At 50.9% G+C, this 27,458-nt stretch overlaps 2 protein-coding genes across 25 annotated transcripts in view; one reads left to right on the forward strand and one right to left on the reverse strand.

The window, feature by feature from the left end:
* The window catches only part of CAMK1G (calcium/calmodulin dependent protein kinase IG), a 29,533-nt gene extending 5,110 nt beyond the window's left edge, over positions 1-24,423 (forward strand). For 3 of the 5 annotated variants that reach the window (XM_045877134.3, XM_045877137.3, XM_045877133.3), the window contains exons 2-13: positions 5,414-5,534; positions 10,427-10,555; positions 13,377-13,451; positions 16,121-16,259; positions 16,920-17,043; positions 18,409-18,484; positions 19,525-19,637; positions 20,410-20,488; positions 22,028-22,115; positions 22,362-22,768; positions 23,299-23,421; positions 23,559-24,423. In XM_045877134.3, the coding sequence (XP_045733090.1) occupies positions 5,443-5,534; positions 10,427-10,555; positions 13,377-13,451; positions 16,121-16,259; positions 16,920-17,043; positions 18,409-18,484; positions 19,525-19,637; positions 20,410-20,488; positions 22,028-22,115; positions 22,362-22,768; positions 23,299-23,389 (1,413 nt within the window). In that variant the 5' untranslated portion in view covers positions 5,414-5,442 and the 3' untranslated portion in view covers positions 23,390-23,421; positions 23,559-24,423. Of the gene's footprint in view, positions 1-4,540; positions 4,623-5,413; positions 5,535-10,426; positions 10,556-13,376; positions 13,452-16,120; positions 16,260-16,919; positions 17,044-18,408; positions 18,485-19,524; positions 19,638-20,409; positions 20,489-22,027; positions 22,116-22,361; positions 22,769-23,298; positions 23,422-23,558 lie in introns of all 5 variants that reach the window. The other 2 variants (XM_045877135.3, XM_045877136.3) reach the window with 1 other exon arrangement.
* A 649-nt stretch (positions 24,424-25,072) lies between these two features.
* LAMB3 (laminin subunit beta 3) overlaps positions 25,073-27,458 on the reverse strand; it is a 66,493-nt gene continuing 64,107 nt past the window's right edge. For all 20 annotated transcript variants that reach the window (XM_064594115.1, XM_064594107.1, XM_064594108.1 and 17 more), the window contains one exon: positions 25,073-26,127. In XM_064594115.1, coding sequence (XP_064450185.1) covers positions 25,991-26,127 — 137 coding nt within the window. In that variant the 3' untranslated portion in view covers positions 25,073-25,990. The remainder of the gene's footprint in view (positions 26,128-27,458) is intronic.

The following is a 27,458-nucleotide window of genomic DNA, read 5'->3' on the forward strand; positions in this document are numbered from 1 at the left end:
CACCCCGAAAACTCTGAGCACTGCCTAGCAGCCAGGCGCCGCACTGGGCCCAAGGGAGACGAGGAGACAGGCAAGGTGTGGTCCACATGGAGTTACCTTCTCCTGAGGACATGACCTCAAACCAATAAACAGGAGAATTTCAGATTGTCACAGGTCGTACAGAAGCAAGGAGCAGTCTCACATGGTAGAGTAACTTTGGGTGGGTGGAGGGACTGACTCCAGACAGAATGGTCAGGAAAGGCTTCTTCGAGTGTCCCAGGGAATTGCTGCTGACCGAGAACCAGGCCCTGAGTGGTGATGTTGGCAGTGGGGCCAAGGTGGTTCGGCTTTCTGTGGCCATTCTGCCCTGTCCTGCTGCAGTGCTTTCAAGAGAGCCTGACCTTGAGAACTTGAGAGAGGAGGCCCCAAGGCCTCCCTTGCCAGGGTACGGGTCTTCTTGCTAGAGATCCCTCTGTAGAGCAAGGTAAAGAATCCATCCTCCCACCCTGTACCTATTTTCAGTCCAACTCCCTGATCAACCCGCCCTAGCCCCTGGGCTCTCCTCCTCACTGGATCATTTAACACACACGGGCTGGACCCCTGACGTATGCCAGGCTCAGTACTAGGCACTAGGGATTCCGGGTGAGTGACCTGGGGCGCCTGCAGCACTCAACTGTCAGGGGAGGGAAGCTCACACATCCGCCATCAATCTACAGCTGACCTGTGAATGGTTTTGGCCCCAAGCAGTGAGCAGCGTGCGCATTCATTTGAGAAATGTCCGCATTTAATCCAGCGGGGAACCAAAGAGTGTTATCCCCACACCGCAAAGATGGCCCCACGAAGAAGGTCGTTTCCTTAGCCGGGAGTCATTTCTGCAGAACATCCTCAAGGGCCTTGCCCTGTTGAGGAGTGGAGGTCACGGATGCCAACACCACGGTGTCTCCTGAGCTATACCTGTGAAGTCAGCTGTAACTTGGCTCTTCCTGAGCTTTGAAGCCGAGTGGAAGTGGAGGCCAGAAGGAGAGAGGTGGGAGTACTTTGGGAACAACAGCAATCTTAGGGCTGCAAGCTTCTCAGAATGTTTTCTTTTCCTCTGAGAGAACCTAGATTACGGGAGTCAGGGGAGCCAGGAGGAGGACTTTGACAGAAAGAAGCAGGACGTAGAAACACTGTGGGCCGCCCCTCTGAGAGCCCATGGTTAGACCTCCACCACACTGGGTGCCGGCGCCTGGGGACCTTTCTGAGATCAGGGAGGGGCAGGAGTGACGGGGTTTCAGATCCGGGGCCGGAGTTCTCCACTTTGCTCTGAAGATAGAGCTCCATTGTTAGGATTGAGTGTATGGGAGGAGGGGTGGGCGGGAAAGATGTTTTCTTATAGCCTAGCTTAGCTAAGAATACTATGTTTTTAAGCTATTTAAGAGAGATGGGAGAGAAGGAACAGTGAGTACAGATCTGCTAATGAGGTGGTCATGCGTCCTGGAGAGCAGGCCGTCATTCCATGGGGCTCCGGCAGGGGGAGTGATGAACCCCCAGCTGATGGCCCCTGAGCTGGAAAGAAGATTCTTGATTAGGTCCTTACCTGGAAAAGCAGCATCTGCAGCCCTGCCCGTTTGTGAAGGGAAGAGATGGTGGGACACAGACTGACCCTGTTGATTTGACTCCTTTTAATGTCCACCCCTATGCTCCCATCCTGTACATTCTTCAAGACTGCAGTGTATACGCTAAGAAGCACTTGGTCCAAGCGCAGATGCCAACCACTCTGATAAGTGGAAGCTGCCAGATTTAGGGCTAAGAATCTGCAGAATGGTATCTGGCTAAAGATAGCCCTCAATTGTAATATTTCATCTTCCCCAAAGCATTCCACCAGTCAGGGTTCACTTGTCTCTGCCTTGTGGACCCTGCCCTCCAAATCAAGGGTCAGACCACAGCTGCATTGCTGGCAAGTCCTCCTCTGGCTAGTGCCTGGGCCCTGAACTGCTGTGTTCCTCTGGGCTGCCACCGTCCCAAGAGGAGCAAATTCCACAAACAGGCCTAAAGTACAAGCACAAACCACCAGATCTACATTGGAACGTACCCAATGCTAAGGAATTCGTAACATTTCTCAGACGCATTTTTCATAATCTCAGCCACCAATTAGTACACAGCGAATTTGCAAGTTTACACACACTACTGAAGTGAACAAAGAGAATACAGCATCTTTATTTCCTATAAAATCTTTCTCATGAACTCCTACCCTCACCAGGCAGCAAAAAAGGGAAATGGAGAACTTTAAATTTGATCTTGTTCATTATAGCATCTCAGGTTCCACGGAGTCTCATTTAGCCAATTCAGTTTCTTCCAGGAAAAAACACAGCCCTGAAGATGGATTCTTCTCCTCCTCTTTCTCTACTTCAAGGGGGCATTTTATGTTATAAGGTGCTTACTTGACTTGGTTGTACATAGGAGAAGGGGGCCTCAGACTCGTCAGGGACCTTAGATCCTAGTTGTCTGGGAGCTCACCAGAGGATGACTGCTGACCTCTGAGGTGTGACTGGTCCCATCTGGCCTGCAGGGCATCCTGCTGACACCCTCCACTAAAGGCCCAACTCCCAGCCATTTGCTTCCACCTGAGAAGCCCTGATCAAAGCTGTCTCTTCTTTTGGACCCCAGGGGACAGGCCCTCTAGCAGCTCTGTGTCCCCTCACCAGGGCCCTGGGCAGAAGTGATTGTAGCATCTGCCTGTGTCCATAGTGTCCGTATTCCCACTGCGGCCAATTTCAAGTTGACAACATGAGACTGCTCCACACAGAGCTGGGGAGACACACACAGTTGGCTATCATGCTCTGGAATAAGCTGGCTGCAGCCCCCCATAGGCCCTGGGGAATTTCTGGAATCCTGCAGGTCATGCTACCCCATCTCACTCACCTTCTCCCTCTAGGCCTGCCCCATGATTACTTCCTGCCCCTTTAAGTGTGGTTGTAGTCAGAGTACCTCCCACACATGGCTTCCCCCCTGCAGGGTCCTGAGAAGCCCACCCATCCACCCATCTGTGTCACCAATCTCCCCCCATTCCTGGATAGGTGAAAGCAAAGATGTGTGCACCCATCTCCCCCTGTCTCCTTCCCAGGATCCACTCCAACCAAAACTGTCAGTCTGTCTACACCTGTTTTCTCTCCAGCAAGGCCCTCACTCATGTCATGTTCCTCTTAATACACAGAGGCTTAAGCCCCACATTTGTGTCTGAATGCAGAAGCGGTTTCCCTCTATACCTTAGAACCTATTTTATGACATGAGTCCTCCAGATGGAGGTTTCAATCGATTTAGTATCCCCCAAATATTATCTCTATCACAACTGTTTAGTACATGTGAGACAATGTGCTAAGTCTCTATGTCCACGATTTCATTTAAGCTGCACCATGACCATGGAGGACTCTGTCCCCATTTTACAGATGAGTTAATAGACTCAAAGAGGTCAGTAACTTGCCTAAGGCCATTCAAGTAGTAACTAGCAGTGGTAGAATTTGAACTCAGGTTGAACTCCAAACCTCCGCTCTTTACCCGATGCTAAATTGTGGAGGCACAAACTTTGTCTTTGTGCTGAGGCTATTAGAAGACCATGGAGTCTACAGGCATTTTTTTTTTTAAATGGGGAAGGAGGGACATTGCCTAAGAGTTGCAGCCATTGGACATATTTTCCTACTTCTTAGGTCCAAGGAGAATGGGGAAAGGGGTGTTGGCAGAAATGGTGCTCCCCCACCCCCCCAGACACTCAGTATCCTCCTGTAGTAGAGGCAGCTAGGGCAGAGAGTGCCCGAAGGGACAGAGATTCCCCTCAAACCACCCAACCACCCCCAAGAACATGTTTCTTTCGAGTATTCACTGCCCCACTAAGGGCACTGTCCCCCCAACACTCCTACCAGAAACATGACAGCCAGCCCAGACCCCTCTCACCGCTCTGTGGGCATATCACCTGGTATCGTACATAATCAGAACCCCAAATGTATCCCGAGTCCACCCCTTCTCTCCCTCACTATACCACCATGATCCAAGCCACCCATTTTTCCATGTATCAACTCCTACTCCCCCCCACCCCATTCTCCACAGAGCAGCTGGTGTGAGCTCGAAAACATCAGTGGTGTAACTGCTCTGCTAAAAATCCTTCAGTGTCTTGCAGTCTCGCTTAGAAGACAATCCAGTGTCTTTAGCAGAGTCTTATACGGTCTGTCCCCTGCCTGCCTTCCCCTGCCCACTCACCGCCCCACGTCATGCAGAGTTCACCCGGCTCCGGCCATACTGTCCCTTCTGTCCCATCAGGCTCTGTTCCTGCCCTGCCCCCACACTGACCTCCTGTATTTTACTTCTTCTGCCAAAATCCTCCCTCACACACACTCTGTACTTGGCAGGCTCCTTCACAAACTTCTGATCACAGTTTCAATATGACTGACCTGCTATAGGGCCTTCCCAGGACTTTATCTAAGGATGACCATTCCCGTTTGTCCCTCTTACAAGCCTAGGTTTTATTCTTTCACGGTTTTTCCACACTTCGTCACTGCATACGTGGTACTTTACTTGCTCATTGCAGGCCCCCTGGAGCCTGCCGGTCCCAGGAGGACAGAACCATCTGTACGGAGCCGGCACCTGGCGCGTCATAGGTGCTGACTCAGGTGAATGCATATGGCAACTCCGGAACCCCGATACAAAGATAGGGCAAGATTCAATTTAGATTTTAATGAGTAACTATTTCTCCAGCACTGTACTAATGTGGGAGCTTGGGAGGAAACAATGCTTGTTCATCGAACAGTCTTTCATTTAGCCTGGAACAGGTAGGAGAGAGGTAGGAGTAAGCATGACTGGGGAGGTGGGAGAACGGATACAACACGTGGTAACAGAAGGGATGTGGAGCTGACTCTGTGGTTTGAATCAACATCAACATCAACAGGAAACGCCTCAGCTCAGATCCGCCCCCCACAGGTGGATGTTCGTGTATTAATCCATACATGTGTGTTAATGCCCTTAAATACATATGTACAAAGTGGACTTTGCACTACTAGAATCTCAACTCCTCGAGTGTATAACAAGTACAATGGGCAGGCAGTAGACCCGCAACACATTTGTTATAGTAATTTTAGATTTTTTTTTTTTTTTTTGAGAGAGAGAGCGCTCACACGGTGTGGGAGCGTGGGGGGCAACACGGGGCTCAATCCCAGGACCCTGAGATCATGACCTGAGCCGAAGGCAGATGCTTAACCCATTTAGCCACCCAGGCACCCCTGTTGTGGTAATTTTAAAAAAGCAAGCGGAGAGAATAGTCTTATTTTTGCCCATTATCCAGGTGTTGCTTCTAATCCTTCATTCTAGTTATTATGTGAAAGATGTGTTTTCGATTCTTTTTGCAATTTGTTCTCATCCTGTCTGAGACATTAGCTGATCAGACCCCTTCTCCCCTTCCTCAAAGCATCCCCCAAAGCTTCAACTCTGGAGGCGATGGGTCGAAAAGAAGAAGATGACTGTAGCTCCTGGAAGAAACAGACCACCAACATCCGGAAAACCTTCATCTTCATGGAAGTGCTGGGATCGTGAGTCCTGGGGCTGAGAGACGGGGCGGCGAGGCTGCGCACTGGGTGGGGGGTGCCTGGAAAGAGTTGTTCTGGGCCAGCAGCGGCTGACAAGCTGGGACTGAGGCTGCTGGGACATCATCTCACTGGCTTGAAAGGACTAGGGAGGTAGGGTAGAGGAAGGTACCTTGGTTTCATAGGCTGGGGACCACAGGGAATACCAGCCCTTTCCCTAGGCTCTGCGTCCTGGCCCACCCCCAGGGGCCCTGCTTCTAGATCTGGGACAGCTTGTGGCTTCTTGCCTAGCGGCAGGAAAGAGGCGTTCTGGGGCACTTCAGGAGATTCAGTGACCCTAGAACTTCCCTGGGCCTCCTCCTCCAGCTTCTTCATTTCCCCCGGCAGTAAACATGTGGGCCAACCGCACTGTCTGCTGTAGACAGAGGAGAAGGGGCTTCTGGGCCCCAGAGAGCTGATGGGTACACACGCCAGAGTCGGCTCCCCCGCACCAGCATCCTCTCTGCTCTATATTTAAGTGCCGTGTTGGAGAAATAAAGTCACGCCGTAGTCCAGACTCCTACCAGCCTCTGGAGTCTGCGCCTGCCCCGTGACAGCGATTACACGGCTGCAAGAACAGAGACAGCCTGTCTGGAGCTGACGGTCCGCTCAGTCCTGCCACTCAGGCCCCCAGCTCCGGAGCCTCGGGACCCCAGCTGGCCAGCTACTTCGTCTGGGCTAACTGGGCCCTGGGAAGTGAGGGGCAGTGAGGAGGCTGTCCATTCGAGCAAGCTTTCCCTTTAGCCAGCTTGGGCTAAGTGCAGCTCCCTCTGCCTTGGCTAGGAGGCAGTGACCTCTGGCAATGACAGTTGCCCACACTGTCGCTGTAGACTCCGAGGAGCCAGGCCTGGCCCCGAGACGAGCCCCCCTGCCCCAGCTCTCCCTGCCCAGGCAAGTGTCAGGCTCTGAGCACCCAGGAGGATCTCGGCGCTGGGGCTGGTCATCGGAGCGCTGGCCCTCCATCAAGGACCTTTGCCAAGACGGGGGTGGCTAGAGAGGGGGTTTTTGGCAGGAGAGAGGGACGAGAGTCATGCGTGAATCAGAAATGATTTGCTAAGAATCCCAAAAATCAAGAGGAGGAGGGAGGGTGCCCGGGGTGACAGGCGCTTATTCACGGTCTGCTCAGATGTGTGCTGTGTGGCTGTCAGCAGCCAGACACATGCCGTTCTCGTGGAGCCCGGCCACAGAGGAGCTCAAGCAAGAGGGACATCAGAGTCACCGGGGGAGCTTAGCCCTCTGACTTTCCACTGTGAGAATACCTAAATTTCAAAAATAAGTGAAATAATGGTACAGCGGACCACCAATATATCCACCACCTCAATTCAACAACTGTTAACATTTCACTGTATTTGTTTTACATACATACATACATCACACGCACACACACTGATTTTCCCGGATAATTTGTAAATAGTTGCAAACATCATGACATGTCACCTTGGAGTGCTTCTGTCTGCATCTCCTAAAAATAAAGGCATTTTCTTCTATATGCACAATGGCATTGCCACACTCAAGAGAGTTAATTATAATTCCCTAGTAGCATTTTAGCCTAGGTAGTTGTTTTTTCTTTTTTTTCCTTTTCTTTTTCTTTCTTTTTTTTTTTTAAATACAGATTCCTGGTCCCAGACCTACCGCCCTGGGATTTGGGGAGCTAGGACGGGGCAGCCAGGAATCTGTATTTTACATGCTTTCAGTGGCTCTCACCTACCCAGCCCCGCACTGATTTGGGGAACTGAGAGGACAAGACAGGGGGCAGGTCACAGCTGTTGCAGCAGTTGGGGCTGAACAAAAGCTAAAGAGTAGGCACCCCTGTAGTGCCCAGGAGGGGGACAGGCAGCCCCAGGCTGCAGACCCCGTGTAGTTACCACAGTGAGGGGCTGAGGGGAAGCGAGCAGTGGGCAGAGCAGACTCCTCTGAGTACGATGCACCAGAAGCTCAGGACCCCCAGCTCCTCTGGAACAACCCACCAGGGAGAGAAGGCTTTCGCTAAATCTGCCCAGAGTCACCGACACTTCCAGGGCCCTAAGGCAGGGAGACTGGGCAAAGCTAGTCCATAGCAGGGACTTTGTCACCCAGGTGTGTGTCCTTCTGCTTTCACTGTGCAGGAAGAGACTTTTCTCCTCGGACCTCCCTCACCTCCCCCAGCAACCAGTCTCCCAGCAAGAGGGGAGAGCTAGTCCAAGCAGGAAAGGCAGACCAAGTTCTATTGCAGCAAAACAACCCTGGCTCCCGAGGCTCTGCCTGTCTTGCCTTCTGACCCCAGCAACCTTAGCTGCTCGAAACTAGCTCTCTGCTCCCTTTGCTCCCCAGTCTGACCGACGGCACAATTAAGCCTTATAATCGCTCTCCCCTGCCCCGACACACACACACACACACACATACACACACACACACACCATACAAAGCAGCCTGAGGCAGAAGGGCAGTAACACCATTTCGAATTACCACAACACTGCACAACTCCAGGTGGTGCTGTTTACACATGCTGCACCCCCAGGAAGGCCTGTTTGATCTCATTGCACAGGAGGACCTGGGTGGGTGTCAGCTTTGAAACCAGGGGGCCACCCGTGTGTACAGGTGGAAGGGGGGACTCTGAAAATGGGTCCTAGAAGGTCACAGCCGGCAGGAATCTTTTTTTTTTTTTTTTAAGATTTTATTTATTTATTTTAGAGACAGAGCACAAGAGGGGGGAGTGGGAGAGGGAGAAGCAGACTCCCTGCTGAGCAGGGAGCCCGATGCGGGACTCGATCCTGGGACTCCAGGATCATGACCTGAGCCGAAGGCAGTTGCTTAACCAACTGAGCCACCCAGGCGCCCCGCCGGCAGGAATCTTAACGGCTGTGTGGTCCACCTCTCTCCTTTCACAATAAGGACAGTGGGATCTGAAGATGAGTAGAACGCACAGCTAATCCCAGGCCAAACTTCTCGCATATCCAGCCTTCCATCCAACCATCCATCATACATTTCTTGAGCATTTTCCATCTGTGATCAGGCAGAGGACAGGGTACTCCTGCACATTCATCTCCCCTTGTTCCTTGTCTCATAGTTCACAAATGGTGCTGGGCCCCGGTTAGCTCCATCCCTACCTGCTGTCCTGCGCCTCCATGCTATTCCCTGGACTTCCTTCTCACCCCCACCTGAGATATCACTTCCAACTTTTCACTGGGCTAACTCCCATTCACCTCTTAAAACTGGGGTTAGGGAGCTCTGAAGTCCAAAGGCCAGGAATGACCTGCTTCTTAGTTACTCCAAGCAACTGCATTGTACACACTAAAAAAAAGTGCCCTTTTTTCCAGCTTGCTGTCTGCTGGGGGAAGAAGTGTTGTAATAATTATTGTACAAAGATGTACAGTGGTTCCAAGGTGAATGGCATCTGCTGGATCGTGGACCAGAGCAGAGACCCTGTCTTCAGTGTTCATTGTCTGCTTCTCTGTATGTGTCCATCTCACACACCAGACTCTAAGCTAGACTGATACTCATCGAGTGCCTAACACAGAGAGGTTCCATCAGCTGAACAAGCATTCGCTGAATGCCTAATAACATTTTTCGAATCAAATGTTAATGGCTCATTTGTCTGTGTTCCTCACTTGTCTACAGGCCTCTTAAGAGCAGAAACACTTACCTTTTTATCTCCAGCGTCTGACTCAGTAGGTGCTCAATAAATCTTGATTGAAGGGTTGAGTGAAGGAATGAGTGACTGAATAGAGCAGGCTCTGAAGGCTCTGATTAATTCCGATCGAGTGCAGCTGGGGGAGACAGGAAGCTCAGACCCAGGAAACACCAAGTATTTTCTAACGCAGATTCTCAAAGTCCTTACACAAGCTTGACTGCTGTTGGGCCTCCATTCTAGAATCCCCAGATGGCAGGAGAGAGGATGACTCAGATGTTTCCTCCCTTACACTCTATCACCTCTTGTCACTACGAGGTGTCCTCCCTAATGGTATTCAAATAGTAATAGTAATAACAATAATAGTGTCTGATACATATAGTTTAACAGGTGTCAGCAATGCTTTTAAGCACTTTACATATGTTAATTCATTTAGTCTTCTGAACAACCCTATGGATCAGCTACTATTGATACTCCCACTTTTCAGATAAAGAAACTGGGTTTATAGAAGTTAAGTGACTTGTCACCCAAAAAGCTGAGGTCCTCACATGGGCTCCTGGGCTCCAGCATCCACTGCTAGCTAACTACAGCTCCAATAGCCTGGTCACCAGAGGTCCCTTTTAAAAACAAGAAGGCTATAATTTGTAATCCTACCCTGTGTTTCCATTGGCTTCCATCCTCTCTATCTTCAGAAAACCAGCCCAGAGCTGCTGGGTCCTGTCTTTCCTTCTCACAGGTCCTACTGAATGAGAGGGTGCTCAGCCCCCGTAACCTCTGATAATAGGTTCAGGGTAATTATCACCATCGAAAACGGAGATTGGAGTTTTTTTCCATCACTGCCTGAGCCCTGTCCCCAGGGCCACCTCCAACTGCCAGCCTAGTGCACCACACTACACCGTGCTGGAAGAAGCAAAGTGAATTGACTCTGCAGTGGCCCCTCTTTAATGGGTCGGCCAAATGGAAATTTCTCCATAACCAAAGCAGAGTCCCTGGGGGCCCTTCCCAAATTATAGAATCCGGAAATAGCACCGGCTAGTCTCTGAGTCTGTAGTAGAATCTTTCCCTTCTCGAAAGAAAGGACACAGGGCTGGTCAGATAGGCTCTGCCCTCGATACAGCTCCTCAGGTACCCACAGTAAAAAGGGAAACTAATTACCAGCCACCCTTTCCTTCATCTACCCCTTGGTTTTGCCTCCAACAATGTTCTCTAGCCAGCCAGTACTAATCGTTATCTCTTGGTGTCTTCTACTTAGAGGAGCTTTTTCAGAAGTTTTCCTGGTGAAGCAAAGGGTAACTGGGAAGCTCTTTGCCCTGAAGTGCATCAAGAAGTCACCTGCCTTCCGGGACAGCAGTCTGGAGAATGAGATTGCCGTGTTGAAAAAGTGAGTGGGTCTTAGGGTTGGCCAGGGACAACCGTGGGATTACATTTCCTTCACAAATTATGTTCGAGAAGGACTGAAGCTGGATTTCCATACCCAAAGGCTTTGCTTCCTTGGATTGCATTGATGGGTCCATTTGATCAGTCAGCTAAGTTTAGCCAGAGAGGTGTCTTGGCTGGTTTTGGGGGAGGGGAGGGGCCGGGAAAGGGGTGCAGCAAATTGATTAGCAAACCAACTGGTAGCAGACTCGGGCACGGGGACCAGAGAGTAATTAGCTCGAAGGCACAAAAATCAATTGAGAGGCCAATACCAGGAAGAATCAGTAATTAAGGAAGCAGAATAAGATTTGGAAATTAGCCTGAATTGTACCAAAGCAAATATAGGTTCAGCACCCAACCATCATGATAGGAGGCCACACTAACAAACCATCAAATGGTAAAGCAGGACCCATATAATAAAGCCTTGTGGAACCCCCATGGTGTGCCAAACGTGTGTTAGGGACACAAGACTAGGGCTGACAAAATTCCTTACCCTCAGGAGCTCACATTTTCTGGGCAGACACAGAGGTGCCCATAACAAACTCTAATCCCACTGAACATGAGCCAAGGGTAGCAGCAGGCAAAGTCTGGAGAAGACAGAGATTCATTCTGCCTACCTGTGTGCTTTTATGAGTATGGGGTATTAGGTACATTTTCAAAGAAGAGGGACCTTGATGGATGAGCAGAATTTGATGGAGACAGGAGAGGCAATGCAGAAAGGGAATTCAGGTGGAGAGTAACATAAACTTTAACATAGAATTGTGAAAGTGCAAAGGATCTTAGGAAAAGTGAATGTTGGGAGCCCCTAAGCTTAGAGTGAGGACCATCAAGGGGCAGGAGATGGAACCAAATGAGACCTGATTATGAAAGGTCTTGGATACCATGATAAAGAGCGCTGACTTTATTCTGTGGGCAAAGAAAAGTTATCAAAGGGTTTTAAGGAAAGGATCATATGATCAGATTTCTATTTTAGAGCCATCCCTCTTAAGGATGGTGGAAGATGGATTTGGTTAGAGGCTAGAGGATGGGAGACCAATTCTAAGCCTTCCTCAATAATCTCAGCAAGGGATGAGGATAGAAGCAAAGGTAATAAGATCATGTGGCAGCAGGAAGACTGGATTCAAGAGACAGAAGTGACGGGGTTCGGGTAGGCCGGTAAGAGTACAAAAGAGAGAAGTATTAAAAACGATGTGGAGGGGCGCCTGAGTGGCTCAGTTGGTTAAGCATCTGACTCTTGATTTTGGCGGGTCATGGTCTCATGGGTTGTGGGATCGAGCCCCATGTTGGGCTCTGTGCTCAGCATGGAGTCCGCTTGAGCTTCTCTCTCCCTCTCCCTCTGCCCCTCCCACCCCTGCTCACTCACTCTTTTTCTCTCTCAAATAAATAAATAAGTATTTAAAAAAATGATGCTGAGATTGAGCAATTCAGTGGACATAATATCAATGCTTGGGAAAGAGAACCAAAAGGATGTGTAGGCTTGGAGAAAATAGAAAGACATTTGCTGGAACATATTGAATCCGTGTTTCCCCCAATCAGTACATGGAGGATGCTGGAGATACCAACTTGGGCTCCAGAGAGATTAGAGCAGAGACAAACTGCGGATTCATTGAGAGCAAGGACTATGGTGGTCCTTCTTACCATTGCATTATATCATCAGTCCCTAACAGCATAGATGCTCAGTCAATATTTGTTCAGTAAATGAACCATTGATATATTAATGTTAGCACTGTCAGCGAGTGAGTGTGGTTGAATCCATCAGGTAACCATTGTGACAGGTCTATATTTTTAGAAATTAAACTTAAACATGATAGCTACTGTTTATGTGTTTACTATTCCCCAGGCACTGTACCAAGCATTTTACATGCATTATCTCTTTTAATCCTGATATAACCCTATGAGAGAGATGTACTTTACAAACCAAAGAGTGGGATTTAGAAGATTTGAGAAAGCCAGCCAAAGTCAGCCACCTTCTGCTCACCTCGGCCCCTGAGTAATCCCAGGCAGAGGGCATCTAGAGCAAATTTTCCTGAACACAGTGCTATTGGCATATTAGACAAGACCATTCTTTATTGGGTTGGGGGGCTATTCAGTGTGCACTGTAGGATGTTTAACAGCCTTCCTGCCTCTACCCACTAGATGCCAGTAGTTCCTACCCCCTCCCCAGTCACAACAATAAAAATGTCTCTAGATATTGCCAAATGTCTCCCGAGGGACAAAAGAGCCCCTGGTTGAGAATTACTGATCCAAGACGTCCCACAGAACTGACCCCAGAAATCAGCATCTTCCTTGCTGCTCCTCAAATACTCTGGAATGATGATAATTTTGCAACAGTCCTTCCATGGTTACCCATGAGGAGGCTTAGCTGACCTGATTCTCTTCTGTTGCAGTCCACTTTCGTCAAGGATGTTTCTGAAGGAGATCTGGATACCCATTTTGTATCATGATCTCGTTTGGGGTGTTCACTTAGCCTTCTTCAGTTCTTTTAACTTTCTCTTTTGTTAAAGTCTAAAGAGATTTCTGGAGGAGTGACCAAATGTTGGTTCCCTGAAGGCAGGATGATCAATTATCCATTAAAAAATATGGATTGAATATCACCCTGGGATCTTTTCTCTAGGATTTCTTTGTGACTGCTTATTTATTAGGAAGGCTTCACAAGGATCCACTCTTCCTAAACATTGTCATCAAAAGTCCCTAACAGAAATCAAAGTCCAGTGGGCTGGGTGTCCGTTCTTTGTCTGAACCACCTAAACCACAGACCCCTCACCATGAGCCTTACTTTTCCCCAGGATCAAGCATGAAAACATCGTGACCCTAGAGGACATCTATGAGAGCACCACTCACTACTACCTGGTCATGCAGCTGTAAGTGGAAGGTGACCCGCTCCCTCCACAGATGCGTCGGGGACCCGGGAGGCCTAGAGGAGGCTGCTCGGTGATGAGGGGAGTGTGGTGATTCAAAAGATAAGATCAAAAATTAGCTAAAGAGGCTGTCAAATGGCAAGAGTTCTCTCAGGCTAAGTATGCTTCTGGTCATCAGCGTGTTCTGCATGGACTGGGGGGTAAATCTAGGACTGATTATTGAGAGGGTCCTGCTAGTGCAGCCTCGCCAGTCATTAAGATATTGTCTACAAGTCAGCAAATAGCTGGGACTCCAACCCATCCATCTTCCCTGCTGTCCCAGCCACTGCCGTCAGACTTTCTGGACCTTCCCACAACCCCACAGTTGAAGAGATAATGCCTGGCATGGCAGGGGACCTCCAGAACCCTTCTCTGGCACCATGGCTCGAGTCCATTTTGACCAGTCTGTGTCCATCAAACTGAATATTAAATGTCTTAATGCCGGGGCACCTGGGAGGCTCAGTCGGCTGAGCAGGCGACTCTTAATTTTGGCTCAGGTCATGATCTCAGAGTCCTGGGATCAGGGCCCCTCATCGGGCTCCATGCTCAGCAGGGAGTCTGTTTGAGGATTATCTCTCCCCCTCCCCCTGCTTGCTCATGCTCGCTCGCTCGCTCGCTCTCAAATAAATGAATCTTTAAAAAAGAAATAAAAATAAATGTCTTAATGCCACTCCAGGTAAAATTACTGTGGGGGCGCCTGGGTGGCTCAGTTGGTTAAGCGACTGCCTTCGGCTCAGGTCGTGATCCTGGAGTCCCGGGATCAAGTCCCGCATCAGGCTCCCTGCTCAGCGAGGAACCTGCTTCTCCCTCTGACCCTCCCCCCTCTCATGTTCTCTCTATCTCATTCTCTCTCTCAAATAAATAAATAAAATCTTTAAAAAATAAAAATTAAAAAATTAAAAATATAAATAAATAAATAAAATTACTGTGGGATTAGAAACCACAGGTACATAGATTTCAATTTGATATTTTAAAAAAAGACTTTCTCAAAAGAGATCCATTCGAAGTTAAAAACAAGCTGTGATCGTGTGTGCCCATCTGTGGGACAGAAATGGCACCTCACTAGAGAAGTCTCCACATCATTGTCACATATAAATAGGAGTTCTGCCGGAGAGTGAATGCTGTAGGCGTTGGTCGGTGCTCCTGAGGGCTCAGCCTTGGACTCAGAGAAACTTCTATTTATAAAGTACACACACACACATACACACACCCCACTCTGCAATCTCTGTAGCTAGATGCAATGTTTCTGACTGACAGGCTGATTCCTCAGATACTTGGATGAGCTAACTCAGGCCTAAGCAGTCTATTAACTCCTAGGCTCACCCGAGGCGCAGTGTATAGAGGGAGCACGTGGTCAAGGGAGTGAGGTTGGGGCAGAGGGAGGCAGAACAGCACTAACAAAGGAGCAGGGAGCATGTGGCACCTTAATGAGGCCAGTTCAACAGGATGAGCACGCATTTAGACAGCGAAGGGGAGGCAGGGAAGCAGGCAGATTTAGATGTCACTGAAGAGTTGCAAAGCCGATGAGAGTGCCAGCCCTAGGAGTCAGGAATTCCTAGTTGTGCAGAAAGACTATCTTTCTCATGGGCCTCTAGCTCCTGTGGCAGAGCCCAGAGCTTTAGGACAGAAACAAAAGGAGTAGGGTGGTGTACATTTTGAGTAGAGAAATTCTCCTTCCTCATTACCACATGGTCCTATCACATGTGCATGTTGGTATTCAGTGCCCTGGAACAGTGAGAAGAGGGCCAGGACTGTGATGGAATTGGAAGCCCTGGTTCATGGTTGATGTAGGCTGAAATGTTTACGCCAGAGAGGGCCGCAGCTGAGCATTTCACTGCCTTCACATACTGGAAGTGATTCATGTGAAAGGATTCTTGCTCTGCATGGCCCCAGTGGGTGGACGTGGTGTCTGCTGGTAGAAACTGCCGGGAGTGGGTTCCATCATAATATAGAGAAATATTGAGAAGGTGGCGAGAGAGAAAGCAGTCTGTCTTAGGAGGTAGTGAGTGGTCTCCCTCTGAGGTGTTCCAGCATGGACTACAGAACTTCTTGGCAAAAGCAGTGTAGATGGCATTCAAGAGATAGGGGACAGACTGTATCTTAAAGCCCCTGAATCCTAAGATACCATACCACTGGAGTCTCCAAACATCGTTACAGCTCCACCCATGATTCCGGCTTCAGGTAGCCCAGCTTTCCACAATGAGGAAAGAAATCCTGACGCAGGCACAATTGGTCTCATTTGTACACCTTCTCTCTCCTGCCTTGCCCTGATTTCAGTTTCACCTCTCCTTTTCATCATTACTCTCTGGGTCCTAGGCCAGGAAAGCAGGCAGCTAAGAATGTGCCCACTAAGGGATTATTAGCTTCTTGCTTGACTCTAACCGGGAGCATTTCGCATTGTAAGGAAAGGTCCGGGGAGAGGGCAATGGTTGGCCCAAAGAAACGACTCCCTTGTGATATCATTCCAGCACCCAAAGGAGGTATTCTCAGACTGAAGTAGACCTCCCTGCCCAGGCCATGGGCACCTGCCTCTTCCGCCACAGCTATGTCTTCATGGCTACAGAGCAAACACACTTATGTACCTTTGACTTGAAATAAGACCTGGATTCCTGCGCTTGCCCCTATGCCCACAGTGTTTCTGGCGGGGAACTCTTTGACCGGATCCTGGAGCGGGGTGTCTACACAGAGAAGGATGCCAGCCTGGTGATCCAGCAGGTCTTGTCAGCAGTGAAATACCTCCACGAGAATGGCATCGTCCACAGAGACTTAAAGGTGCCAAAGTGGGAGCCCTCAGTGGGAAACAGAGAATGACCCTTTAGGAAGCTGCCTGGGTCATGGGCAGCCTAAGCCGTGTAAAATAAAGGGGGTTGGATGAATAGACTCCTAAGGTCCCTTCTGCCCTCATTCCTTAAACAAAACCTAAATGACTGAATAATCATCGCTAATTTTCATCTCAGCCCTTTCCTGAACTTTTCACTAGGCCTCACCCTATTAGGATACCAAGGTAATCCACATGTTTCTTTAACCTAGCCACAGTCAAAATCAAATGTAAGAAATACTAACTTGAGGGTCAACATTGCATCAGGCATGTACTAGACTTGAGAGAGATCAGAGACAATTAACCATGGTTTGGTTTCCTCAAAAAACAAACAGTCTTAGGGTAGTTGGGGATGTGGGGAGGGTGGGAGTAGTACCTTCATGGCTATAAAGCTGAGCAACATGAGGGCCATAAGCAAAATACAGAATGCTCCAATATGGACTGGGGGGCAGCAGGCAGGAGGAAGGAGGGAAGAACTGGGGGAGATGAGTCTGACCTTGAAGTCAGGAGCCCAGAGCGCAGCTTCCTAAGAAATTATATATCAGGGGAGGAAAAGAAATATGTATTTCAGATGATTATATCGTACACTGCATGATATTGCTCTTCTCCCATAGCCTGAAAACCTGCTGTACCTAACCCCTGAAGAGAATTCTAAGATCATGATCACAGACTTTGGTCTGTCCAAGATGGAACAAAGTGGAGTCATGTCCACTGCCTGTGGGACCCCAGGCTACGTGGGTGAGTCTGGGAGGAGGAGGAAGGTTGATCAGTTGGCTGTGTTCAACCTCATGGGTATTACTTAATGGAGAGGGGTGGTTATGGGGAGACAGGGTTCAACTTCAGTGGCAATACAAGTAGACCATTCACTATGAGGTTTAGGGTAGATCCATGTATCTCTGGAACTACCCCTCCTGCTCCCAAACCCTACATCTGTAGAGATAGCCTACCCCTGAGCCATTCCCACAGCCCCTGCCTATACTTGGCCCTCATTTTTGCAGACAGACTTCCTGCCTTTGTCTTTCTGGCTAGACGAGGGGCAGAAATAAGATCATAAAACCAGAGATGGTTAGATTGCCAAGGGGTTGACACTAGGCGCCCCTTTTCCTTTCTCCCACTTCCAGAGGAGACCTCAATGCCCCAGTTGGTGGTATCCTGGAGGCCTAGTGTTGAGTTTGAAGCTGAGGAATCCAAGCATGCCCCCCCAAATATATTCCCAAAGAAACACCCTAGGAAACTGGTAGAGGTGGGGCCTCCTGCCTAAACAGGAGGCTTTCAAGTCCCCCCAAAAAGTAAGAGCAGGCAAGTTACCAGGTGAAAGCATTCCTGAGATCCATGGAGAGAAAGCCAATACTCAAGAGCATCCCCTCCTGCCCCTTCCCTCTTAGTCACTCATCACCTGGTTGAGGATGGGACACGGGAAGGAGACCTCTAACTTAATAGAGGAAGTATCTGCTCTCACCCTCAAAGAGAGGTCAGTCAGTAGGTATTGAGTCCCGCCGAGTACAAAGCCCTGGTATCTGGGATAAATACAGAAGGTAACTCTCTACTGCTCCCAGTCAGAGGAAATACATGGCTCATTTTCTCATGGAGCTCTCGATCTGATACAGCAGAAGGTACCTGAGGTGGATGGGACAGTTATCACTTGCCTCTAAGAGTTGCTCATTTAATGTGGAAGACTCTGTCTCTTCCCTCAGGTAGATCCCAGTCTAGTGGGAGAGAGACCACCCCTATTTCATGTATTTCCCCGTCTGAACAGAGACACACAGCCCCGCCCCTGGGATACCCTATCCGTATGGGGAACTGTAGACCTGCCTTCAGAGAGTATTCAGTCTGATGGGGGAGATGTAGCCCTGGAGATCCCCGGTCTGATGTAAGAGTCATAGGCCCTGTCATGGGGACCTTCCAGGCTGATGGAGGAAGATTCAGTCTGATGGGAGAGCCACAGTCCCTGCCCTAGGAAAGTTTTCATTCTTACAGAAACACTACCATCCCAGGGGCTTTCCTAGTCCACTTCGCTAAGCCTCTTCCTGACCTTTGACCCTCACCCCCTCAGCCCTCTCTTCTGGTCCCCCCAGCCCTGACTCTACCTTTGGTTTGCTCCAGCTCCGGAAGTATTGGCCCAGAAACCCTACAGCAAGGCTGTGGATTGCTGGTCCATTGGCGTCATCACTTACATATTGTGAGTAGAAGCTGGCATTGGCTCAGTTCCTGGGAAATCTCAGAACCTGCTCATCCTTTTTCTCCCCTCCCCTATCTTAGCTCCTTGAGCAACATCCACCTTCAGAGCATGTGCATGTACACATGTGCACGTGCATACGCACACACACACACGGACACACACACTTACCATGCACACAGCTCCAGAGGTTTCTGTCCTGGTCTCCACCAGATTATTAAAACAGAGCTCAGTGTGAACCCACTGTTCAACCATATGGCACTCTCTCTTCCTGCACCCCCACCCCCATTTACTCTCTATAACTGTTGAGTCCTACTCTATGGAATGAGCAGTGAAGAAAGGAGAGGACAAGCCAGGCTTGGAAGCCAAGTGGGCACAATGTTCACATCTCAGATTTCTCTCCTGGCAAGTCCACCCAAGGCCAAATGATGGCCCGAATGAACCTGGTCACAGCTCCTGTCCACATATTCTTGGCCTCTCCTTTCCAAACGTACTCATCACTCCTTCCCCACCAGCCCTCCTCACCTGTTGCAGACTCTGCTCTTAGGAAAATAACATATTTATCCCTTAGTAGGGACTCAGTTCTTTATTTACTAAGCTTATGTTGAATAACTACTCTCATTCATTCATGTACTCAACAAATATTTATTGACAGTCTATTCTGTGCTAATCACTGGTTTAGGTACTAAAAAATAAAGAACAAAATAGCCTAAAAAATTCCTTTCAAAACATACATTCAAGCAGACATTCTGTCATTTCTCTTAAAGATATTTGTATGCATCCTCTAAGTGTCAGGGGTATAGGAGAGGCAGTGAGGGTTTGGAGGGAGTAACTTACAAAGGGGCCTTCCAGAGCTGCATGTTCCCAGCTTTGGCTCCTGCACAAACACTTGATGGGGCCTGCATCATTCCAGAATCGGGCAGATCCGTGTCCTGTTCCTACTGCTGGTTGGGGGCCCTATTTCCTGCTGTGTCTGCAGTGGAGGCTGGGCAGAGGGAGACTGGGGTTGGTTAGCAGCATAACTCCTTCCTGTTTCACTGCAGGTTGTGTGGGTATCCCCCTTTCTACGAAGAAACAGAGTCTAAGCTTTTCGAGAAGATCAAGGAGGGCTACTATGAATTTGAGTCTCCATTCTGGGATGACATTTCTGAGTCAGGTAAGGCTAGCAGGTGCGAAGGACAAGATAACAGGCTCGAGGCTCAAGGCTGCCAAGAGAAAAGAGCTTAACAATGGATGACAGTCCTGGCTCTTGAAAGTCCCCAGGGAATCTTACAGAACAGGCTGCCAAGGAAAGTGGGGAAATCTTCATCTGGCTCAAAGGTCAAATAAATTATCTGCATCTAAGGTTCATGCTTTTGTTTTCCTGGAGATGGAACCACGGCATGCCCGGGGGGGGGGGGGGGGAGGTAGTTTAGATGAGGGGCCAGGAGGCGGAGCCTGCACAAGGGAGTGTTCCAGGCACGAGTGGCAAAACCAAGGCCAAGTTTTGCCTTTATTATATATCCAGACTGAGAGCATGTGACATCTGTGTGTGAGAGAGAAGGCTGTCATCGTCGGGCCCATTAAGTGGGGATCAGAGGTGGGCCGGGGCGGCACTCACGCGGACCCACGGGTGGCTGTCGGCCCCCGACTGGTGCACACGCACACACCCGCGGCGTGCAGGCTCACTGGGGCCTCGGGATAAGAGCTGTATCTGCAGTGCTGTGTGGGTGAGGCCACGTAGAGCCTCTCTTCGGTGGTTTATGGTGGGTTGTTGTTAGGTGGTTTGGATTTTTTTTTTTTTTTTTTTTTTCTCTTTTAAGACTCTTAAAATTGCCTCTTTGGAAGATTAGCTAAAGATGCATTCACTGCCACCCACCAGCCCGGAAGTGAATTTCCAGCAGTCCTGAAATCTGGTCCTTAGTTGTGTCTTTGATTGCTCCCCTTAGCCAAGGATTTTATTTGCCACCTGCTGGAGAAGGACCCGAATGAACGGTACACCTGCGAGAAGGCCTTGAGGCACCCCTGGTGAGTGAGGACGGGGTGGGCTCTGGACCCTAGCCTTGTGGTTCCCCAGATACCACGACGACTCATTCACGTGGTGTTTCCCCAGAGTCTGCTTGCCCTGAGCTCTTTACTCTTACAGCACGCAAGGAGCACAGACGTGTTTATCAGGTCCCGCTAGAGATGCAAACAGCATTGAATGAAGTGGGTTCTGACCCACGAGTGGCCGCTGTGTCTCCTAGTCAAGGGCAGGAGACAGACTCAGCCAGGCCCTGTCATCAGTACTAGGGTGCAATACTCAGTACTAGCTACCCAAGAAGCACCCAGGAATGGGCAGCTCTGCCCTGTCCTTAAGAGCATCATTTCACTGTGGGGTCAAAACCTGTTCTAAGTGAGGTGATTTGTGAAGAATCACAAAGCAACCAATCAGTAAAGTGAGTAAATAAATCTTACAACACTTTTTACATGCTGTACGCCTGTTCAAGATTCACGACAGCTCCCTACCTCCTACCACAGCAAGCCTAGCTTCCTCCGCCTTTTCAGGTTTTCCCTAATCTGGCCTGACCCTTTACCTCCACCTTGATTTCCCCAAATTCCCAACATGCCTCCTCTGTTCCAGAAAGGCCTCAAAGCTGTATTTCTCTTCCTGCCCTCCCCTGCTCCCTATCCCAAGCTCTTTCCAGCCTATATCTTGGGTCACACCATTTTCACCACCTAGAATGTCTTGCCTCTTGCCTTGTATGTAGCATCCCTCGGGATCCAGAGCAGTTTCTGCCCTGCCCTGAAGCCCTGGGTCCTGCAAGCCAGGTATACCTCCTTACCTCTCATTAGCAATTACACATTAGCTTACCATGAATTACTCAAGTCCATGGCATGGAACAAGGCTCCACAGCTCCACTGGAAAGCCCCAGGGATGAGGGTCCCATCCGTTACTTCTCTGTGTCCCTAGTACCTCGAAAGTACTGTGCCCCGTGTGGCAAGTATCTGAGGAACACACAGAGATGGATGACCAGCAAGAGGGCAGCCTGTATCGGGTGGCCTCACTGAGGAAGGCTTCCAGGAGGAAGCACGTTCTGAGGACAGTTTTGAGCTAAAGGATAGTGACAACCCAAGCACCCTCTGACACAGGGGCTGGAAAGCTTATTCTGGAAGAAGCCAGAAAATAAGTATCTTAGGCTTAGCTGGCCATACTGTCTATAGGGCAGCTACTCAGTCTGCCCTTGCAGCATGAAGCAGCCATAGGTCATACCTGAATCAATGGACGTGTCTGTATCCCAGGGAGACCCGGTTACGAAAACAGGCAATGGGTAGATTTGGCCCATAGGTCACAGTTTGCCACCCTTCCATAAAGCAAGACTATGGTTTTGCCAAAGCATGGGCCCCATAATGACCTGCCCAGGGGGACAGAGGAGCCCTGGTTCCAGCCCGTTCCTGCCGTGGGCCACCCTTCTTCTGAGGCACTCCATTCAGCTAACCTGAACCTGCATGCACAGCCCCCCTGCCCAACCCCGGGCTGAGTTCCCACAGCCCCCCACGAGCCAGTTGTCCCTTCTACACCCACAGGATTGATGGAAACACAGCCCTCCACAGGGACATCTACCCGTCAGTCAGTCTCCAGATCCAGAAGAACTTTGCCAAGAGCAAGTGGAGGGTAAGTTGCCCTTTGCAGGGGGTAGGCAGGCTGTTCCAGGCCCCTGGAGGCTGAGCTGGGGCAGGGCTGGCGTAGGGGCTTTCCCCGGGGCTTCCCGGCTCACACTGGACCTCCCTGGACCCTCTCTGAAGTGAGACGCAGGCACATCAGTTTCAAGAGGCCAAGGCTGCGGGGCAAAGGGAAAGCTTGAGCCCCGTGGCCTTCCGAGAATGGAGAGGGTCAGAGGCTGGTGTGGTGTGTTCCCAGCAAGCCTTCAACGCGGCCGCCGTGGTCCACCACATGAGGAAACTGCACATGAACCTGCACAGCCCAGGCCTCCGTCCGGAGGTGGAGAACAGGCCACCCAGCACTCCAGCCTCAGAAGCCTCGAGACCCAGCCCCTCTGAGATCACCATCACCGAGGCCCCGGCCCTGGACCAGAGCGTGGCCCTTCCCGCCCTGGCGCGGCTCCCCTGCCGGCCCCCCGGGGGCAGGTCCCTCAACTGCCTGGTCAATGGCTCGCTCCGCATCAGCAGCAGCCTGGTGCCCATGCAGCAGGGGGCCCTGGCCGCCGGGCCCTGCAGCTGCTGTTCCAGCTGCCTGAGCATCGGGAGCAAAGGGAAGTCCTCCTACTGCTCAGAGCCCACGCTCCTCAAAAAAGCCAACAAAAAACAGTACGTATCTTCAGCCAGACACACAGGCCTCACCCTGCTCAGGCAACGGGGCTGAAAGAAAGTGGCCAAAGGGAGCCGGCCCTGCAGGGTGGGAAGAGCTCTGGGTCAAGGGGCCAAGGGAAATGCCTCCAGTCCTGTCCCTATCCCTAACTGTGTGGCTACTGGCCAATCAGTCGATGTCTCTGTTTCTGGTTTGCTCATCTGTGAGATCATAGCTGCCTGCCCAGCCTACCTCACCAAGCTACTTAAAAGTTTAGTGAAGCAACGGGAATTATAAATGCCTGCAGAAAACCGAGTACATGTCAGTGGGGTGGGGGGCACTAGATTTCTGGAGTTTCCAGAACCGTTGTATTTTGGGGGGAAAAAGTGGGGCTTCGTTGTCATCTTCGTCCTTTCTGCAAGGGCTTGTACTTTTGGAACCTGACAGAGGGGAGGCCGAGTGGAGGCCACAGGCATGGAGAGCGCCCCCCCCCCCAGCTCTTCTCCCTTCCCCAAACACTTCACAGCCCCCCGCCTCATTTGCTTTCCAGGAACTACAAATCAGAGGTCATGGTGCCAGTTAAAGCGGGTGGCGGTTCCCACTGCCGGGCGGGGCAGACTGGAGTCTGTCTCATTATGTGATCCCTGGAGCCCACGCCTGTGTCAATTTTCAGGTGAGGCGACAGAGGTGGGAGGGCCAGGACAGGGGGCTGTCCCAGAAGGCCAGCCCCATCACAGAGCTAAATGAACGGGGCTGAGGGGCGCCGGGAGCCGTAGGCCCACCCCCACCTTGAACCCCTTTCCTCTGCAGGAGAGACGTGCAACTCTTCTCTGCCTTCCCATCCTGGCGTCCACCCTGCAGCGGGAGGAAGGCGGAGCGGGCAGAGCAGGGCCTGGCAGGAGTTTACGGTGAGAAGCCCTGGGCTGCTACTGCCTGGGGCAGACCCTCCCAGAAGGCCCAGGAGCGAGCCCCCAAGGCACGGAGGCCTCGTTGAAGCTGTGGGCAAGAGGAGCGGTGTCCACCCGCTTCCAGGTCTCCCTGACCTGCCTGCTCTGTGCCCCCACACCCCACGTGCCGTGGCTCTGTGCAGTGAACTAGGTAGCTCTCACCCGGGTCTGTGTCGTTTGTGATGAAAAGCTTCCTGGGCTGGCCAGGCTGTGTCACCTTCTCCGAGCAAAGCCATATGGAGCATCGACCCAGGCTCCCGCTCAGCACACGCTCCTGCCTCGAGGCGTTGGTGCCCGTGGCCAGAATGGGCTCATTAATGTAGTCGCCTGCCCATCTGCATGAATGACAGGCGGCTCCGTGGTCTGCCTGTGAGCTCTCAAGTTCCAATCCTTGACTCCACGATTAGCTCCAGCTGGCCCAGCACACCTCCCTCCCTGCCCCAGGCCAACAGCAGTACCACGGCCTTCCAGATGAAAAAGAAAGAAATCAAGGAGGAACTGTAAGGAATTCTTATCCCGGCCAGATGCCTCACCCACACTGGATTAAGTAAAAATTGGAAGTTGACTGTTTTCATTTCAGCTGGTAATTCTCATCCTGCTTCTGCTCTTCTTTCTCTCCCTGAAAATCAGGGGCATTATTCTTGTCCCTCCCTCGTTTTCTTGTACCCCCGCCCCCTCCAGCTTCATGTTCGGTGTTGTGCTCAATAAAATGGACATATTTTTCTCTAGGAGGCTTCCTTTCGTTCTTCCTAAAGTCAGACGTGGCCCTGGGACTTCTGAGCCTGTGTGGAATGGAAAGTGTGCTGGGGCCTTGGGGTCAGGAGGAACCTGGCAGGGTGGCGGCTGACACAGACTGAGAGCATAGCGTGTGCCAGGTACTAAGTGACACGAGTTGCATCTGTTGACTCGTTTACTCCGCACAGCTCCCGGGGTAGGCTCTGTTGGAGCCCAAGCAGTCAGGCTCCGGCATCCATTCTCCTAATGGCTACATTAGATGCTCTAGAGGATCGTGAATCTGAAGCCCCGCCCTCTGCCCTCTGCCCTCTGCCCTCTGCCCTGCCACATCTGTGACCTTCGGGGAGTAACACGGCCTTCTGTGCCTTGGCTTCCTCACTTGTCAAATGGGAACGGCAGTACCACCTGTATCATGAGATAACGCAGATGATGTATCTAGCACAGCGTTCAATAATTAACATGGTTAATAATGATCAAGAAAATGTAGATAAAATGCCTAGCACGGGGCGCCTGGGTGGCTCAGTCGTTAAGCGTCTGCCTTCGGCTCAGGTCGTGATCCTGGGGTCCTGGGATCGAGTCCCACGAGGGGCTCTCTGCTCAGCAGGGCGTCTGTTTCTCCCTCTCGATCTGCCCCTCCACCTGCTTGTGCTTTATTTCTCTGTCTCTGTCTCTCTCAAGTAAATAAATAAAACCTTTAAAACATTATTTTTTTAATTTTGAAAATGCCTAGCACATTGCACAGGCCGTGGTTAGCACACAGATATTCACGCCATTTCCGTATCTGCCCCCCACACAAATGCACATCCATTTGCAACTTCTCCTTGAGATCCCAAGAGACACAGAGTCCGCCTCTGGAGCTGTGGGAATTTGGATGCCATACTTCCCTTCTCTGGATTTCTATTTCCTCATCTGTGAATGAGCAACTGGATCACTGCTCAAAGACGGAAATCATCTGGTCTCTCAAGGATGGGATCCTTTGGGTCCTGGGGCAAAGGGATCCAGTCCCCCTAAGTTTGGTTGACGAGCAAGCTGTACTGGGCCAAGTGGGGCAGCCTATGTTTCACATACCTCCAGGCCTTGGGCTTGAGCAGAGGAGCACCCAGGAACCCCAGGTGGGAGACAGGAACAAGTGACAAAGGTGTACTTAATGGGGAGATGGATCATTTTCTCTCTTTCAACCTCCAGACTTCTTTCGAAAGATTTTTATTAGGCTTTTCATTTGTACATCATGTTTTTGTTAAGTTTTGGTGTCCCTCCAGGATTCAGCCTCCATGGAAGATGAAGGGCAAGGACGCTGGCCGGCCAAGTGCACCTCCACTTGAGAGCTCCTCGTCACAAGGACACGGCCCGCCTCCACCCTCTCTGTCTCTCAGATGTAATTTCCCATCAGCTCCAGCTCAGCTGCAGCCCAGAATAATCTTAACAGCTGCGCGCCAGGGGCCATCCAGGCTGTGCTTTAGGCTGTGTAAGTCTCCTGGAGCCGGAAGGCAGCCCAGCCCAGCCTGTCCTCCAAAAGTAGAGAGGGCAGATGAGCGGGGCTGGGGGCTACAGGCTGGTGCATCACTTACAGGTGGCATAGTAGAGCACACGCCCGTTGATGTGGTTGCGGATCTGCTCCACGTGCTTCTCCAGCCCCGTCAGGTCTGCCGAGCGAAGCCTGATGGCCTGGCTCCCCCGCAGCAGCTCCGACTCCATGTCTGAGGGCAGATGGGACAGCAAGGGGAGAAGGAGGAGCTGGTGAGATACCCAAAGACTCCCCAGCCTTCCTTCTCCTCCCACGACCTGGAGGCAGCACCTGCAGGAGAAATCACCTGGCGGGGGGAGGGCTGGACACTGGGGCAGCTCCCTCCAGCCTCACGGCTCTCCACCCGTACCCCACTCTTAAGAGAAGCCAGACCTAGGAAGCCCCTACCCTCCTCCTCTGCTCTAGGCTCTCTCAGGTGTCCCAGACTGATGAGGGAAACCACCGGCATCAAGCTTAGCAACCTACGGGACACCTGGGTGACTCAGTGGGTTAAGCGGCTGCATTTGGCTCAGGTCATGATCCCGGCGTCCCGGGATGGAGCCCCGCATCAGGCTCCCTGCTCAGTGAGGAGTCTGCTTCTCCCTCTGCTCTTCACCCGGCTCTCGTACTCCCACCCCTCTCTCAAATAAATAAATAAAATCTTAAAAAAAAAAAAAAAGATTACCAACCTATGACTACCGGACTCAGCTGCCATCCCACCGATGATCCTCAAGTGGGCACCATGGCCAGAGAGCCAGCTGGGGGACCAGACTTGCTCTGCACTTTCCCTTCCCCAGTTACCACTTCAGATAAATCTAGTCCCCCCGCTCTGATCCAGTCTGTATGCCACCACGAGATTACACGCGGAGAATGTGGAGGACTCCAAAGTGACCTAGTCCAGCCTGTCCCTCCTGTCACCCTAGGCGAGAGGCCTCTCTACCACACTCACGAGAGCTGCCACCCAGCCTCAGCCTGAACTCTTCTAGGAATAGGGAGGGAGCGCACTGCCTCACAAGGCTTCAGCTTTAGGCAGCTCTAGCTGTTAAAAGTCTTCTCATGAAGCCAGAATCTGACCACTTCTGCTTCCACCCAGTTGTCTCAGGTCCTGAGGCTATGGGAATATATTTGCTCTGTCTCCCACATGGAAGTCTTCCAAATGTCTGAGGCCACACGTTCTCAGATTAAATCTCCCTAGTTCCTTCACCCATTCTTCACCTTCACCTGCTGTAATTATCGAGCCTTCTCTACCTCCCAACCCTGGCCACCCTCCCTGCAATAGGTGCAGGCTTGTCCGTCTCCCTTCTGAGGAGGGAGTAGCCACCACTGAATACCATCCGCCAGGTGAGATCCCACCCTCGGAGGGTAACAGCAGTGTCACTGGCCTGACATTCAGCCACTGGGCACCCATATGGACCTGCGGGTTGACCAAATATTGAAACTTTAGCAGCTGCTGTTGTGTTCCCTGGTCCCCATCCCCAGGACCCCCATGCATGATCTTCCCCAAAATCCTGCAATGAAAGGTAA

This window comes from Mirounga angustirostris, unplaced genomic scaffold (genome assembly GCF_029215605.1).
Source record: "Mirounga angustirostris isolate CCGP_5_RB_7025 unplaced genomic scaffold, mMirAng1.0.hap1 SCAF_6, whole genome shotgun sequence".
Lineage (NCBI taxonomy): Eukaryota > Metazoa > Chordata > Mammalia > Carnivora > Phocidae > Mirounga > Mirounga angustirostris.